The 18,758-nt window shown below is 35.7% G+C and overlaps 1 protein-coding gene and 1 pseudogene across 8 annotated transcripts in view; one reads left to right on the plus strand and one right to left on the minus strand.

The window, feature by feature from the left end:
- The window catches only part of GTF2I (general transcription factor IIi), a 95,776-nt gene that overhangs the window by 50,727 nt on the left and 26,291 nt on the right, over positions 1-18,758 (plus strand). For 5 of the 8 annotated variants that reach the window (XR_003437029.1, XM_027126182.1, XM_027126184.1 and 2 more), the window contains 5 exons: positions 81-137; positions 2,042-2,104; positions 10,421-10,531; positions 11,661-11,726; positions 15,392-15,575. Coding sequence is in view for 7 of the 8 variants with exons in the window: in XM_027126182.1 (XP_026981983.1) it covers positions 81-137; positions 2,042-2,104; positions 10,421-10,531; positions 11,661-11,726; positions 15,392-15,575 (481 nt within the window). In the remaining variant the exon portion in view is untranslated. The remainder of the gene's footprint in view (positions 1-80; positions 138-2,041; positions 2,105-10,420; positions 10,532-11,660; positions 11,727-15,391; positions 15,576-18,758) is intronic. The other 3 variants (XM_027126185.1, XM_027126186.1, XM_027126187.1) reach the window with 1 other exon arrangement.
- LOC113630594 (elongin-C pseudogene) lies at positions 5,407-5,995 on the minus strand (annotated as a pseudogene).

The raw sequence follows: 18,758 nt of genomic DNA on the forward strand, positions 1-18,758 counted from the left end.
TATTTGCATTGTTACCTAGTATCTCTTCTTCCAATATCAGTCTTTATTGGTTTATTATATGTGGTATATTTTCTTTTTAGGAAGCCATCATTCTTCAGAGGGCAATGAAGGAACAGAAATGGAAGTACCAGCAGAAGGTTAGATACAGGGATTTTTACTTTGCTGTATTTGTATTATGTTGTTCTGTACTGTAGAGAATATTATCCTTAAAACACCTTATTTGGAAATGAAATGATGATTGTTATGGTATGCCTTCTTAGCCAACAGGTTGTTTTTTTAGTCCTAAGATGATATTTAATATACCTCTTTTACTATACTGAATAGTAGAGCATATGGGGAGGAAAACTTAAGTGGTAAGTACAACTCTTCGTGATGCAAAATGCTGCCCATTTTTTCTTGGTCATTTTTTGCCATATTTTGAAAGAATGGTTTTAATAGTTAGAATTAAAATTATTACTGGCTCTGTTCATATTTCATTTTAAAACATACTATTAGTACCATTTTTTTAAGTAGGGTAATGTATTCTCCATACGATTAATGAAAGAAAGATCTCCTCTCGGCTCATTTTTATATCCACAGCCACTCCGTGGACTGCTTGTCTCTTAGCCAGCCATCCTCCTTTGATTGTAGGATTGAATGGATATTCAACTATGGTACAGCTTTTTTAGTTATTGGAATCTTGAGTTAAACGGTTACCATGCAGAATGGCTTCCTGTTGCTAAGCCGTTTAGATAGTTCCAAAAGAATTTTTGTAGATTTCTCCCAAGGAAAATAACTGGTTAAGGTAACTGGACATTGTTTTAGAATTATTATTTCTCACATAAACTGGTTGTGTCAAGCCTTATTTTTTTAAGAATAAAAAGGAACTCTATTCTGTACCTTTTTATTCCTTATATTTGCTTTTTTGTTTTATTTTTTTAAAATCAGTAATTTGATCGTTTACTTTCTTCGAGTGGAGGGAGTTCTGAAGGTCCCTGGAAAGTTGACTGATCTTTCCGAATTCAGTTGTAGAATAAGAGTATTCTAATTGGAATACATTTCTTGCAGAAGTATTAAAATGCTCATTTAAAATAATATTTTAAATTTCTTGTTGAGTTTTTTTAATAGACGAAGGTGTGGATGAAATTTTTTTGTTTTCTTTTACTGTGTATAGGTAATTAGATATTTCCTCTGTAACAAAATCCTCTGTTTTGGATAGGCAGTATTTACAGCAAGGAGATACCTGTATACAAGACAAATTGTACTGGGGTTCATTGGGCAATGTGAATTAGATATTAGGCTTTGAACTACTTTATTTTTGAGGAAATTTTTATTGTCATATTGCAGTGTTAATAGAGTCGAATTGAAGTTCGGTTCTGTTCTTTATTCCTTTACTAACAAGTAAACATAATCTTTGGCAAATCAATTAATCTCTCAACCTTTGCAAAATGAAAAGAGAGTTGATGAAGATACTCTCTAGCTGAGCTTCCAGCACTAACATTCTGATGTACATTTGTTTTGTGTAGTAACACAAATATTCAATTTTGTAAAGTATGTTGCATATAAAGTTAGGTGATACAGTCCTGTGTGCATTTGTTATAGTCACTGTTTTGATATGAAGGTCCCCATTGCAAAAAATTTGATTGTGGTTTTATTTAACATTATAAGCCACTCCTAGGATTTCTGAAAGGAGAGGAGAAATAGTTTAAAAAGAATAATAAAACCTTTGTTTTTATCCTACTGTCTTCTAGTTACAGCAGGAAAATAATTGTGACTTCATTATAATTTTATTCCTCTAAAAATAAAAGTTTTTTGAGTCCATTAATGCAGGTAATTTGGTATTATCTAATAGTTTTCCAGAGTTTCTCTACTTTTTATTTTCTTTTATCCCTACTTACAATGAAAAGGGTCAGATATTTTAACTTAACAAATATGAGATGAATTAAAATGCCAGTAAAATTTTATAGTAGGCTGCTTTTGGAATATCAAATCAGTAAAATGTTGGAACATAATAGAAAGTGCTTTATAATGAATGTCATTTTAGAATTTTATTTTTTTCAAGATTCTACTCAACATGTCCCTTCAGAAACAAGTGAGGACCCCGAAGTTGAGGTGACTATTGAAGGTTAGTTATCTAAAAGCATTGATTCCAAAAGTTTACTTCTGGTCATAAAAATATTTGTCACATTCACATTGCTAAGTATGCATTTCATTCATTTTTAAAGGAAACTTGTGAAAAAAAACTGAAGCATATATGTGTATGTGTGACCAAAGCAGCCCATATCCCACCAGCACACCCAGTGCTTTGGGAGTTTTAGACAAGAAAAGTAAGCCGTGAAAATGAGCAGTGGGCCAACCTATATACTTTCTATCATTGGGAATAGAGAATTTTTAAAAAGCGAAAACTATGACCAGACTGGATGCACACAAAAACAGATTTATAACCTGTTTATTGGGTGTGATACAAGAGACTTAATTAGTACTGGAACCCCTGTGTCTACCTTAGTGAAGTGGAGGAGAAGGTGTTGATAGTTTTCCCCCATAAAATGCAGTTAGAGGCTGGCATATAATCTGTCCTTCAAAACTTTGGAAGCAGCAGCTACAAAAATATTCGAAACTAATCTCTCTATATAGTTAAAGTTGCTTCAGATGTAGTTTTTTCTTCAAAGATAATGCATGAATGCAGATGAGCCAGTTTGTCCTGAATTATTTAAAGATTCAGCTAATTATTAACAGTATCATGCTTTATATTTAATAATTATTAAATGTGTATTGATTTTTTTTTCCTTTGAAGTTATCTCACACCATTCCTCTATAAGTTCTTTTTCCTCAAAGTAGGTTTCTCTAAGGTAAAAATACAGCTCTGTTAACCCCCGCCCTACTCCAGTGACCCTCGACTCAGTGGTAGATGTCACTTTATTGTTTATACATCTAAAAAGAATTTGATGTATATATACACCCATGCATATTTCGTTTTGCGAAAATATATGGGTGTTTTCAGCATACAGCATTATAATGAACAAATAAAATACACACATATCACATTTTCCGTAGTTTTTTTCCCCATAACTTTACATCTTGGTACTTCATCATTATTATTTTTTTTAACTGCTACATAACCTTTCTTGGTTTGCTATCTTTGTCTTTCCTTTTTTTTTTTTTAAAATAACCTGTCTCCTACTGGTGTCCACTTGGTTATTTATGGTGTTTGGCTACTTCAAGCTATTCAAAGTGTTTGTCTTCATTGCTTCTAAATTACAAGTTGATTGGTGGCTTTTACCTAATATCAGAAATTTTCTCATACTTTGTGTGTTAACATCTCAATTTAATATACATATTTTATCACTAACATAATTTTACTAACCTAAAAGCAGTTTTGAATTGTTTCTAGTCAAGTAAGTAAGTAATTAACTAATTTGTCCACACCGGACGGCATGTGGGATCTTAGTTCCCCAACCAGGGATCGAACCCCAGTCTGTTGCAGTCTTAACCGCTGGACTGCTAGGGAAGTCCACAATAATTGAATTCAATTGCATTTTAATTTGTAACTCAACTATGAGAAGAAAATCTATAAATATTATATTATGAACACTAAGAACCTTTTCCTTCCTATAGAGATAAGAAAAATTGATGATTAAAATTATTAGCATAAAGCTTTTAAATAGGACTGATAACCACATGGATTTATCTGAAAACAAATCTTAAAACAGATAAAGGCTATGTTAGAACTGTTTAGAAAATAAACACTTGTTTTTAATAGTATAAGACCTTTAAAGGGATGTCAAGATAATTATGAAATAAATGGCTTATAAACTTGAAATGTGTGTCAATCTTTTCAGTTTTAACTCTTTGGAGGGAGTGATAGATCCATTTCTTTTAAACTGAGACATAGTACCAGAAGTTTGATACATCATCCAAATTTGTCAACAAGTAGAATTTTGCTATTTAGGCTGCTGCCTTATGTTCAGAAGACCAGTGAAGTACCAGGTCTGTGTAACGTAATTACTTTTCAGGGTAGCATTTTCTGTGGGATATGTGTTTATGAACAAACTATTATATACCAACTAATTAAATTGCTAATTAATTGTTATCCATACATTAAAGGAAGGTAAAATGTAATCTGTGATACTAACAAGGCAGGTCAAATGAGAACTCACATGCACATCTTTTTGATAAGTATATTGTATTTTTTTCTGGAAAGATGATTATAAAATCCTAGAAACTAGGAAAATATCCATAGTTAGAAAATTAAATTTTGATACATTCTCATATTAGAAAAAATATATTGGCATTGAAATGGTAGCTTTTTTAAAAAAATATGCGATCTGAAAAAAGACCCCTAGTGTAATATGCTTAGTGGAAAAAAAAAAAAAAAAACCTGCCTTTCAAGAACAAGTCACCTTCAAAAGGAAAAGTGTATCTAGAGAACTATGTTAGTTTTGTTTAGGAAAATACTTGTGCTTGGAAGGAAATAAGATAATCCTGCTTGCCTGGGGGTGACTTTTGTTTTCTCATATTGTATCTTTCTGCATTTCCCAAAAAGTTCATAGAAAAGAAAAAAGAAACTTTGTCATCAAGTAAGTTTGTAAGATTTTCCACAGTACTTTAACCTTGATATCTTTATTTGCAATTATGTGACGTTATGAATGGTTTAATTGAGATTGACGCAGACACGTTAAACTGCAGGAAATAGTCTATTGAGCTGAGATGTGCTCTTCCATTTGTGATGATCAATTTGTTATTGAAGACAGTGGTGCACATGTATAACTTTTGTGACTTAGGTTTGGGAAATACCCCTTGGAGTAATATGGCTGTGCGTGCCTTAATTTCATAAACATCATGACTACATTTCTGGGTAAAATCAGACTGTTGTCAGGTCTCTGACACATGCATGTCTTTGATAAGTGTAGAGACAGTCTTACCTAAGAGTTGTTTGAGGTCTGGCTGTCATGGGTGTGCTAATAACGGGAAGTGCTTTGCTTGAGAAGAGGTCTCCTTACAGTGCAGTTCACTTTCAGTGCATTTTCCCCCGAACTTGAGTCATTCACACATGTTTATTCTGCTGTGGCCTAACCCCCTGATTGTTCCTTAACTTAATTTGTCTTCAGATTGATTTTAAAATTTACTTTATTTATATTTATTTATTTGGCTGTGTCGGGTCTTAGTTGTGGCGCGCGCGGGCTTATCTCTAGTTGTGGTGTGCGGGTGTTCTCTCTCTAGTTGCGGCACGTGGGCTCCGTAGTTTGCGGCATGCTGCCTCTCTAGTTGAGGCACACGGGCTCCGTAGTTGTGGCACGCGGGCTTAAGTTGCCCCGCGGCATGTGGGATCTTAGTTCTCCGACCAAGGATTGAGCCCGAGTCCCCTGCATTGGAAGGCGGATTCTTTACCACTGGACCACCACGGAAGTCCCTTCAAGTTGATTTTAAATAGATTAAAAAGGTTAATTTTGTGTCTTCTTAATAAGTAAGACTCTTTGAAATTTAAAATTTTCTTTCTTAAATAAATTGAAAAATATACATAAATATTTACACACCGGAATGCAGTTCACAATACCACCTATATATGGACTATACTTTTTTGGGGTTTTTAAAAATAATTTATTTAACAGTCTAGGAAGTTTGCAGCCATCAGCAGTTCCAGTGCAATTTCAGGTGCAGTTGGAATTCAGGAATCTCCATAGAGCTGTCAGTGTAGCAAACCTTGTAGGTAAAGGTAAAATACATGAATACTTTTGATAGCACACGTGAAGGGATCTTTCTAAAATTGACTTCATTAGTTTCGTTCTCAGCAAACTGACCTGGGCCACTCAACGTGGCTTTTATTGTTCCTGATGTTAGCGCGTGTTCTCTTTTTACAGTAAATTCGTGACCTCCCGAAGATATCAATTTTACATGCATGGCATCAGGGCCCTCACAGCCACCGTAGGTTTTCTCTTCTCCATCCACTATGTTCTTATGACATTCTGCTTTGCGTCCACAGGAACTTTAGTAGTTTCTCATCAGCTCCGCAGCAACCACTGTCACCGCACCGGGTCCCCGCACGCCACCACAGCCCTATGCCAGGGCCACTTTGGATAACACTGCTTTAGAGTTTGAATAGTTGGATTTCATCCTCTGATAGTATCCTTTTTCATGAAATTTATGCTTAGGACATTCATAAATACTTGGCTGCTGCACAAAATTAAGGACTACACTATTCAAATGTTCATTTAATCAGTCCACAAACGCCAGGCACCTTGTATGTGCTGGGGGCTGTACTAGGTGCTAAGGTGCGAACGAGATAGGCAAGTCCATTGGAGAGTTTTGAACAGAGAAGTGATAAGTTCTGTCCTCCTTTTTGAAGAAACAGGGCTGCTGTAAAGACTCAGAGCAGACCATAGTGGAAGCAAAGCTATTGTAGTTATCCAGGGCAGAGAGGGAGGTGCTGTAGAACTGGATGGTGACAGTAGGGGTAAGGAGTGACTGAGTTCTGGGCATTTCTGAAGATAGAGCAATCGTCTTTGCTATTTGGCACTGTTTACTTATTATGCTTATCTTATAAATGTCACATGAGAGTTCATAGAATCAATGTAATTGGGTAGGTTATCATTTGAATACTTTGTATTTTCAACTTTATAGTTGCTGACAATCACTTAGTAAGCATCCAATTATTATGTAAAAAATAGACTTTTGGAGGATTTAGGACCTGGGTCCATGGGTGGAAAATGCCATCTATTAATTTGAAATGTGTAGGGGTAATTAATTAAGAGAAAGAGTGCCTGGTTTATTTTGATTTGTTTCTTTTACTTTGAATAGGTGTCAGATTATTTGATAAAACATTACCAATTTGATTATGTTGAAAAGAGTATCAGAAAAAAAATTTATATGCTATTAATGCATTCATCAAGAATTGGATGAGTTTAGTAACACATTTTAGCTCTGAGGTCTGTGTTATCTATAGGCATATTTGTAAGTATGTTGCAAAAAGGAAAACAGGATTTTTTTAGATAGTAATTTTGGGTTAGGGTCTGTTACTGCCCTTTTTCAAGGGGTGGGAGGCTTGTTTGTTTTTGGGGTTTTTTGCGGTACGCGGGCCTCTCACTGTTGTGGCCTCTCCCGTTGCGGAGCACAGGCTCCCGACACGCAGGCTCAGCGGCCATGGCTCACGGGCCCAGCCGTTCCACAGCATGTGGGATCTTCCCGGACCGGGTCACGAACCCGTGTCCCCTGCATCGGCAGGCGGACTCTCAACCACTGCACCACCAGGGAAGCCCGAGAGGCTTGGTTTTAAGACTGAGGCATAGCTGTCACATATTCCTCACTGAATTGCAGCTTTTGCATGTTAAAATATCTTGAAATTCATTTTATAAGCTTTTAGTTTTGATGATGTAAATATTTTTAGTTTGGGCTTAAATTGGAAGTGTCCAGAGATATGTGTCTTTTTACACAAAAGTGGTTGTTTATAATGTTGAAGCACCATGATAGTTAGAAAACAGTGCTGCCTGCTGGACTGATTGTTAGAGGCAGACTGGTTTCTGCTGCAGAGAAATAATTTGGATCCTTTGTGAAAGAGATTTTGAGGTCAAGAGTAACAGTTTTTCATACTTTTTCAAAATCAGAGTTTTTTGCTGCAAGAGTCCAAAAAAAAATAGAAGGTGTGGTTGAGTTCATAGCTCTTCTTGATCTAATTCTATGTTTCGTATGAATTAAAACACTCTAAAATCAGGTAATAAATATATGAAATGGGTTAGTCTTTTAATAAAATGTATGTTGTGGTATTTTATCATCACACATGATTAATTTCATCTCTGTTTACATTTAATAGATTGACTTCATTATTTGTCACTGGAGAAAAATGTGATAATCACTTTTTAATAGTTTACAGTCTTTGTTAAATCATTTGTTATCTTGTTAAAAAACACTCTCCTAGATTTGTCTTTTTTCTATTTATGGTCGATGAGGTTACTTTTATAAAATATATTTATACTATTAAATCCTTTTGTTTTAAAATGTTAATCTGATTGAACAAATGAGGTCTTGGACACTAAAGAAAAGCTCTCTTGCCCTTTCCCCTTGGCCTCAATTTCAAACCGTTCAGATTACAATTGGGATGGATATAATAGAGCACTGACTTTTCATTACCATCCTAAAGCTATATTTTATTTTATACTCTTTTGGTTTTCATGTTATATAATTCAATTAGCAATAATTTTAAATGATAATCTATAGAGATATTTAGGCTGCATTAACCTGTAAGGAAAATACTTTTGTTTTAAATGTCATTGCTTAATGTTTGTAAAGAAATATTAATACTAAGCATTTAAAATGCTTTGACAATATTCATAGGTGAAATGAGTATATTTCATTTTACCCTTTGCAAATTAGCCTGAAAATACTCTCAGGCGTCTAAAAATCTATTTAGAAATTGGAAAGGGGGGGTTTTGTCAGCTGTGTTCAGAATTGAAAGCCAGACGTTAGAGAAATACCTAATATGTTTTCCAAAATGTATCTACTTAGGTGTGAATCTAATTATTTAATAACCTATTTAAGAATCTTTTGACCATTTTTAATCCTTGTAGTCATTTAATCATTATGAGCCCATGTTACATAGTCAAGTTTTATTTTACTGGTAGTTTGTCATTTTTAAATTGTTTTTTACTACAAATTTTTTTTTTGTTTTTTCTGGATTTGAACATGGGTTTCTACAGTGGAATTCAACGCGTGAAAGTTTTTGTAGTGTCGTAAGTTGTTTATATGATAACTTGTTCCTGAAATAGTATTCCCTTTCCCAGCACATAAATGGGTCCTAATATGACTTTATCTGGTGTCAGTGACATTGATACCTTTTTCTCTTATTGGTTTGAATAGTCAGTCAGTAAATGATTTTAGGTAATCAGAATATCTGTTGACATTACAGTTGGCCCACCGTATCTGCAAGCTTTAAACAACTGCAGATGGAAGGTATTCAGAAAGAGTTTTTTAGAAAATTCTAAAAAGCAAAACTTGAATTTGCCATGTGCCAGACAACTATTTACATAGCACTTACATTGTCTTAGGTATTAGAAGTAATCTAGAGATGATTTAAAGTGTAAGGGAGGATGTGCGTAGGTTGTATGTGAATCATATGCCAATTTGTATAAGTGACTTGAGCATCCGTGGATTTTGGTATCCACAGGCTTTGTCTGTAAAGGAAGAACCCAAAGTCAGTGAACAAGGGCAGCCATGTCTGTGTTCTCTGATGCTATGTAGGAATGAGATTTAAGTATTTTAGGCTTTAGTCAGATTTTCCCTTGATTAACATACAAAGTATATAAAAGTTATCCATTGCTGTCCAAGGCATCATTGCATATTAGGCTAAATTTGAATTTCTTATTGTTTTTTGAGAGTTAGCCTGTTTAGCTGAAAGAATGAGACCCGTAATTTCATCTCAGCTTCGCTGTCTGTCCTACGGCATGGTTAAGTCACACAGCATTCTCTGGTCTTGCTTGTTTAGCTATAACATGAGAATGAAAATTATACTGGAAAGCGGAACTTAGTGTATCTTATGGTATCTTTTTGTTACTGCTGTTGCCTTTAACCCGGTGATTATTTTCTTCTTCATCCCACATTTTTTTAAAGTATAGATATCTGAAAATGGTATTTTCAATAATTTATAGATGGTGTTTGAGCAGAAATCTCGGTAATGTGCCAACTGATATTTTCAGGGACCAGAAGAAGATGACAGTCGATAGCTTTTCTTACTTGATCCAGTGTCCTTTATTCTAGCACCAGATGTATTGAAGTATCACGGCAGAGTTGAATTGCAGGCACAGCCGCAAAGAACTCTTACTACCAACTCTTGGGTAGTCTATATTCTGTGATTAAATATATGATCGCTCATTTTCTCCATACATGGGTATTGTATTGGATGAATCAACAATACCTGTTTCACAAATAATATAATCTTACTGCTTTTAGTTTTGTTGGTTAAAAGTTTTTAACATACAGTTATCCAACCTCCTTTATGTATGCTTGAATTTTGTACAAGCTTAAATATTTTTCCATTCAAGATATATTTTCTCCCCATTTTCTTATATATTTGTATAGTTGTTGGTAGCTGTCTCCATTAAAACCTTTTTCTTGGAAGACTTAAAATACACTATAATTCTAGACAGCTGTCTGAGAGGAGTTAGGAGAAGGGGAAATTTGTATGACTTAATTCAAATTAAGCAAACTGAAAAAAAAGGAGCAAGACATAGGAAAACGAGGGTTATTCACTTGAGCACCTCCGAAAAGAGTAGGAAAGCTGGAGATGTAACTGGGAAAAAATACGCTGAAAATGTCAACACAGAAATAGCGGTTGCTGTCCCAGTCGCATTTAAATCCCCCCACGTCTTTTGAATGCTGAGAATTTTACAGGCAGTGGCTTTTAGACTCACTCATTTAGACTGTTCCTCCAGTGATGATAGTTTTTTTTTTCAAGATGATGATTATTCTCCACCTACCAAGAGACCAAAGAGCAATGAACCTCCCCAGCCGCCAGTCACAGAACCTGCCAATGCCGGCAAACGGAAAGTGAGGGAGTTCAACTTTGGTAAGTTGTCAGTGAAATGTGGTCCTCTTTTCTTTTTTTTCCTTCCGAACTTTTTCTGTTACTGAAGAGTTACAGCATTCTTTGGGGAGGATGCCCTAAATATATTACTACCTTATAATCTAAGCTGAGGAAAGCCATGGACAGTTTGAAGTAACCTTAAAGACACTGCTTACACGTTTGTGTATACCAGAGCATAAGACATTGTATCTTCTGTTGTTGACTAGAATTGGTAGACTTAAGGGAATTTCCTGGCAGTCCAGTCATTAGGACTCGATGCTTTCACTGCTGGGGCCCAGCTTCCGTCCCTGGTCAGGGAAGTAAGATCCCACAAGCCGTAACGTGGCCAAAAAAAAAAAAAAAAAAAAAAGGGTAGACTTAAAAATCAGTGTTAATGACTTAGTAATTCAGTTATTTGTCTGAGATTTGGATCACTTCTTTATTTCAGATACAATTTTTATATTAATTTTTCTTGCTTTGTGTAACTGCTGGCCTCTAATCTAATCAAACCACAGTGGTATCCTTTTGAAGGGACTAAGTAAAATGTTAGTGGCAAGATGTGTTTGTGATCCATATTTTGAATAAATAGAACATTTAGCTTTATACGTTTTTTAAATAGTACTTTAATATTTTAAGTTGTCTTAGTCATAATTACTAAATATAAATTGAAGTTACATATATAGTAAGTTTATATATATTCTTTAGCATGCTATTATAAGTTGCAACTGTATATAAAGTCTTATTTCCGTGCAACTTAGACATGTTTTAGAAGGTTTCCTGCACAGTCTTGGGGACCTTTCTCTTTTTCGCCTCACTTTGAGGTGTTTAATTGACGGGTCTTTTCTGCCCTCCTGCTTTTCGGAATTTGTAAGTTTAAAAAGAGGTACTCAGTGTGAAGTGTTCTGAAAATAATTTTTAAACAACCCTATAATCTCTCATTGAACCAATTATAAGAACCGCAAAAAAAGATAAAGTCCTTAGGAAAACAGTAAAATTATATAGACAGGTGGATTATTAAAAATCAGGATATGTTATGTAGAAAATAAGTCGTTAGATGTTGGGTCATCTTAACGTTATTAGTGCCTCCAAACAGGGATTTATCATTGAGTTTTAACTTTCTCTCAATTTTCAGAGAAATGGAATGCTCGAATTACTGACCTGCGTAAACAAGTTGAAGAGTTGTTTGAAAGAAAGTATGGTAAGTCTAAACTCAAAAATTCCTGTAAGGTTTTGTCGGTAAGCTTTTTAACAATGGAATTACTGTTCATCTAATGTGAGCAAGTCCCATTCTACCAGTGTTTGTGCGTTCCTTCCTTATCTGTCGCTGGAAAGGTAATGGATAGTGTCTGTCCAAATATTAGAAATTTTCTTTCCAGATCACAACAAAGCTTTAGAAGTTTCCTTTCTTTAATTATCAATTAATATTTCCGTGAAACTTCCAGCATGCGTGTTTGGGAGTTTGTTTATATATTTATTTATATATTTGTTGCAAAATCTTGAATCTTGGAGATTTAACTGAAGAGTGTTTTCTTAAGCAATCGTCTTCATTAAACCTGATGTGTTGAATCTTGTATTCATCTAGATGCCCTTATTTTCCCTACTCTCGATAGATACCTGAGTTTGTTAGATCTCAAATTCTCTTTTCCTTTTATTTTAGTTTTCCGTCCTATAGCTACCTTTATATAGTAATCAGAGAAACAAGATTTATTATCACCTGGTATCAAATGCTCACCTAGAAATAGCAAAAATTGTTTAAAAATATCTGTTTTGTTGGGTTTTTTAAATGTGGAGAATTCTTTGCAAATGACTGGCGAAGCTGTAAAATTGTATAATACACTGAATTGTAACTTGAAAGTCTGTAGTACTATCCTGCATTACTGAGCTTCTCTAAGTGAATTTTTAATTTAATTTTATTTTTTATAAATCTGTTTTATCCATTTTTACTTTTGGCTGCATTGGGTCTTCACCACTGCGCGCAGGCTCTCCCTAGCTGCGGCAAGCGGGGGGCCACTCCTCGCCGCGGTGCGCTGGCCCCTCACCGCGGCAGCCTCCCCTGTTGCGGAGCACGGGCTCTAGGTGAGCGGGCTTCAGCAGTTGTGGTGCGTGGGCTCAGTAGCTGTGGCTCACGGCTCTAGAGCGCAGGCTCAGTAGTTGTGGCGCACGGTCCCAGCTGCTCTGTGGCATGTGGGATCCTCCCGGACCAGGGTTCTAACCCGTGTCCCCTGCATTGGCAGGCGGACTCCCAACCACTGCACCACCAGGGAAGCCCCTCTAAGTGAAGTTTTTAAATGATAAACCACATTGGGCTTATTTACTTTAAGTAATTTGAACAGTTCCCTATCACGGATTATAACAGTCCTCAGTGAAGATCTAGAATTAGAGTAGACTTCATGAGGAATTCAGTAACTTTTTCTTTATTTTTTTATTTCTTTATTTTTTTTTTGCGGTACTTGGGCCTTTCACTGTTGTGGCCTCTCCCGCTGCGGAGCACAGGCTCCGGACGCGCACGCTCAGTGGCCATGGGTCACGGGCCTAGCTGCTCCATGGCACGTGGGATCTTCCCGGACCGGGGCACGAACCCGTGTCCCCTGCATCAGCAGGCGGACTCTCAACCACTGCGCCACCAGGGAACCCTTCTTTAATATTTTCAGTTATTTTCTTAAGGTTCTCAGTATTTTTCCCATGTTTCAGTAGTCAGAGTCTACTGCCTGTGATTTTGTTTTATTGTTTTTTGTTTGTATAAATTTATTTATATTTTATTTTTGGCTGCGTTGGGTCTTCGTTGCTGCGTGCGGGCTTCCTCTAGTTGTGGTGAGCGGTACTCTTCATTGCAGTGCGCGGGCTCTAGGCATGTGGGCTTCAGTAGTTGTGGCTCGCGGGCTCTAGAGTGCAGGCTCAGTAGTTGTGGCGCATGGGCTTAGTTGCTCCGCGGCATGTGGATCTTCCCGGACCAGGCCTCGAACCCATGTCCCCTGCATTGGCAGGTGGATTCTTAACCACAGTGCCACTAGGGAAGTCCTATTGCCTGTGATTTTATTTAGACCATTTCAAAGTAAAAACTCACAACATATTCTTTCTACATGGAAGCACTATATAACGTGGTGGTTAAGATTACAGGCTATGGGGACAGACTGTCTGGCCATGTTCTCTTAGTCCTCTCTGAGCCATTTGTGAAAGGCATGAGAACTATAGCTCTACTCTGAAGATTTGATGAGATAGATGAGATAGTGCTTGTGAAGTGCTTCCTATAATACTTGGGATGTAAGTACGTAAGAAATGCTTGCTGTTTATATTTTTGTTATTGTATTCTTAATTTAGTACTGTTATGAGTAAAAGTAATTTACTTATCACAGTTTTATAAATTTCTGTGTTTCTCATAGAGAGAAGCAAAGGTTATGTTTTTACTTCTGTTGTGATGATGATATATTTATTTGATTATTTTGCATATAAGAGAATAATGTTTACCAATCATTGTGAAATTATAATAACAATATTCACATTTCATAATTGCAAAGCATCTTTAATGGTAATTGCCTTTGGGGAAGGTATTTTCATTGTTAAATGTGAATATGATTTTCAGATGTAGTATATCAATGAAGGATATTAAATCTAACTCAGAATTAATGTGTAATATGGTACACTTGAAACTTGAATACAAAGATTAATGTTTAGCAAATAAACTTCTACATAAAATACCAGCAAAAAAGTGGACCTGTTCTGAGAGGTGATTCCTGAGGGAGCAGGGGCTGAGGGGAGTCCACCGTAGTCATTTTTGCTTTGGAACCTTTCTGGCAAGGTCAGTAGCATCTGTGCTGTTCTGTTCACTGGAAAGCAGTTTATATAACTGTGCTATATGTTAATTACATGAACTAGAAACCTTTGAAAGAATTAGTGGTGTTTGCTATGTAGTCATGGAGAATTTGGCATGGCTTTACTTAGTATCAAAATGTTTGCAATTTTTAATGCTAGCTAAAAATGTGCTTGTGTTGTAGATGAACGTAAATTGATGCTTTTTGAAACTTTTTATTATGAAATTCATACTTCCAAAGACCCTCTATTTAAATATCCATCACCCAAGTTCAACCGTGTTTAATATTTTATAATATTTTCTTTCTTGTCCTTTCCTGTCCTCTTTGTGATACAAGAACATTTTAAAACTCTGATGTCCAAGACATCATGTCATTTCACCTCTCAAAACTCTAAATTGTAAAATTCCAAGTTGGGTGAGAGGAATGCATTGTCTTAATCTCAGTTCCATTGTCACACCTAAAAACATTATACTGTTTAATACCCAGCGATATTTAAATGTCCCCTATTGTTTAGAAAAGCTGGCTCTTTGTAGTTTGTTTAATGAAACTGTCAAAGTCTGTTCATTGTATTCGATTCTTGAGATTCCCTGTGCATTTGGCTTGTTGCAGTTGTATTATTTTACTCTCGGTAAATGAATCTTAGAATTTTTACAGTTCAGAAAAATGTTCTGCTTCAGTTATTTTATTAAAAAATCCTTTTTACACGAACATTTATGTTTTTAAAATATTACTTCTCATTATATGCTGTATGTATTAGCTGAAATTAGCTGGTATATTTTTCTGGGGTCATTTATGGTTCAAATTTGAGTAGAAAGTCTGCCTATATCTACATTATTTCAAAATAATATATTATTTCATTGCAGTTTTGACTAAGTAGAGTGCTGGCATCTTTGGTGGTATTTTCCTCTTAGTTCTTCTGTACTATTTTGCTTCTGATGCAGTGATAATAAAAGTTACAAAGCAATATGTATGTATTCGATTATTATTCTTTTCTACAAACTGTGCTTAATCCTTGTCATTTCATAATTTTCCCTTTCTCTTTTTACCCTTAAAGCTCAAGCTATAAAAGCCAAAGGTCCTGTGACGATCCCGTACCCTCTTTTCCAGTCCCACGTGGAAGATCTTTATGTAGAAGGACTTCCGGAAGGAATCCCTTTTAGAAGGCCATCTACTTACGGAATTCCTCGCCTTGAGAGGATATTACTTGCAAAGGAAAGGATTCGTTTTGTGATAAAGAAGTAAGACTCTTGGACTTTGGTCTTTGTTCTTGATTAGTGCATCTTTTTATGTTGTTGACAAATATTCACTAACCACTAGGGCTATATTTAAATTAAGTTTGAGTTATTATATGTTGTTTTATTTCTACTTTTCAATGTGTCTATGTCAGTTATGCCAGGGTTGGCTTTTGGAGTATGAACACCTGTCCATGCCTGACTGGCGTACCACTGTTATTTTCTTTTACAATTTTTCTCTACGTGTGCTAAAGAAAATACTGAAGCATCAGTGTCTTATTGTTTTAGGCCTGAATTTTAAAAACCATAGGTGGAAATAAAGTCGATTATAAAATAAAAATAAACAATAGAAGTAAGAATGAAAAGAAAAAAATAGCAGAATGCTATAAATTCTTTAGCACTGACGTAAGGGTTGTAGCAAGGAGCTTTAAACAAAAATTTATGTGCAGGAATTGGAAGTGTAAATGCTTGCATTTAAAAATGGCAGCCACATCACACATTTCCATAATTTCTACTGACTAAAATTCTATTAAGATTACAATAAAAGTTTAAAAAAACTAAGAGGGCATATAACAACATTTCAGCAAATGTTGATATATGAAAACTTTCTAATTAGATGCATGAAGCAAGATGCATTTGTAAACAGGAACAATTGGAGAATAGTTGTCTAGGAAATTATCAAATATAATTGCTAAACTAAAATTTTCAATGCAAGGGCTAAAAGATTGTTAGTATTATAAATTGTAAAGATGATTGTGTATATGAGACATGAGAAAGGATATGAGAAGAAAACAAAGATATATGCCTGGTCACATTTCATAAAGTTTCAGTGTCCTAAGGATAAAGGTAGAAATCATTAGGTTCTAGAGAATAAGACCATGTCATCATAAAGAATGAAAATCACGCAGATATCATATACTTGATTTGAGTAGTAATGGATGTAACGCTATTAAGTCATTCTTTCCAAGTTCGAATTGAAAATGATTTGAACCTTGAATTCTGTAGCCAAACACGCTTGAAAGCAAATAGAGATTGCAGCATGAAAGAGGTTGGGTAGCAGTTGGGATGTCTCCAGCACAAGTAACAAAAACCCTTATTCAAATTGGCTTGTTACAGTAAGATTCTTATCTCACGTAGCAAGGGGGTCAGAGATAGGATGATTAAAACAGTGATACTTGGCAGTCCAGTGGTTAAGACTGTGCGCTTTCACTGCAGGGGGCACAGGCTTGATCCCCCGTCAGGAACTAAGATCCCGCATGCCGCGGCCAAAAAAAAAAAGTTAAAAAAATTAGAAAATAAATAAAACAGTGATACTTGGGGCTCTGCTTCTGCTCCTTTCCAGATTCTTCCTTCCTTGTGTTGATAGTTTCCTTAGACTAGTGAGCTGGATGCCATAGTTCCAGAACTCACAGCCGGACATGTCTACTAGGAGGGACAGTAGCTACCTGTGTTTCTCTGAGAGAAGGAAACCTTGGAATATGGCCTTACTTCTCTTTGGTTAGGATTATGTCAAGTGCTTATTCCTCAGCCAGGCACAGGCATGGGAAAGATAGCACCATGATGGGTGTAGACCACGTAGTACTCACCCTTCAGTGAGTGGGGGCGGGGTTCACTTCCCCTGAATTACGTGGCTTTCATTTTAAGTTCTAATATGAATGGATCTTTTTGAGTCACGTGCATCTTATAACTGATTTAATTTTTTCCCACATATCTTTGGGCTATAAATAGTAAAGTCAATAACAGCAGAATGATAGTCATTTGCAGAAGTATTCGTGTTCATTTTTCTGGCAGTGCTCTGATACTGTTGAGAAAGTGGGGAAATTAACAAACACCTTGATCAAAGATTATAACCAAGCAGACTTGCCTCTGTATTGGTATTAAATAAGGGAATGATAGGATTTAACTAAGGATAAAAAGGACCCAAGAAATACCATAGGTAATAGGTGAGCTGTCCTCCACAGAGAAACTTGCTGCTAAGAGATATTTTTCTTTCAAATAAATTGTAGTTTGAAAGATTTTGTCCTCCATTTTTCTATGAGCAATTCAAGTGAAACTCTCCTTACACAAGACAACGTGGTAGGCAGCCATGCAGACTAGCAGCATTGGCATCACCCGGGAGCTTTCAGAGACACCACATCTTAGATCCTACCTAGATCTACTGGACCCATCCTGCATGTGATGAGGATCCCAGATGATTCCAGTGCTCATTAAAGTTTGAGACACCCTGGTGTGGAGAACAAGCTTTGAAGTCAGAATAATAATAATGGCAATTCAGCCCGATGTGTCCAGTACAGTCAAGCACTTTATAAATCACCCACACTTTTTTTTAACAGATGAGGAAACAAGGCAATGAGAAGGAAGGAAGGAAGAAAGAAGGAAAGAAAGAATGAATGAATGAATATTTTGTAGTCTCTCATGAAATTGAATGGTAAACAAGAGAGGCTTGTTATAAAACCCTGACACCAGTCCTAGTCAGGAATCAAATAACCACTCCTTCCTCCCTACATATTGATATATTAATAAGCCTGTTCTAAGAACTCTTGTACTGTCATTTTCTTACAGTGCTTGCATTTTAATTTGTTAGAAGTTTTGAAAAAAAATTTTGAATGACTAAGGAAAACATACAAATAATTTTATAGATTTTGCTCATGGTTGCTCATCTTAAAGGATATAAAACTCTATCTTTGTGTATTTAAATGTTTGTGCAAGCTCACCACAAGGTACTCATGCTGTGCAGGTTCTGTTCAAGTCCTTTCGATGTCCTTATTTATGGGAAGCCATCTCTCACATTTGGAAGGGACTTTGTAAGCCTTTCCCCAAAGGTTAATGTGGTTAGTCTTGATAAACAGAAACTAGGATGTTTACTTAGAAGGGTAATGCTATACTTCAGCAAATGTTTTATTTCACAGCTCTTCCATTGACTTAACCATATATTAGTTTCTAACATTTTCAAGATTATGGTTAATATATGGCCATGATTCTTTGTGATCTCAGTCTCCCCCGCCTTCCCTGTTACTTCAGGATATTACAACAAAATAGAGTGAGGCGGGATACATACGTTAGATTGTAAAAATTCTGTGGGGTGTTTGTGTATTCCGAAGAAGTTTTTAAAAGCATGTATACCGTCCTGCAAATGTTAATTTTGAAATATATATGGTTTTTATAACCAGATTATAGATGGGTTTTTTT

This window comes from Aethalodelphis obliquidens, unplaced genomic scaffold (genome assembly GCF_003676395.1).
Source record: "Aethalodelphis obliquidens isolate GAN/ISIS:26980383/991018 unplaced genomic scaffold, ASM367639v1 scaffold30, whole genome shotgun sequence".
In the NCBI taxonomy this organism is placed as follows: domain Eukaryota; kingdom Metazoa; phylum Chordata; class Mammalia; order Artiodactyla; family Delphinidae; genus Aethalodelphis; species Aethalodelphis obliquidens.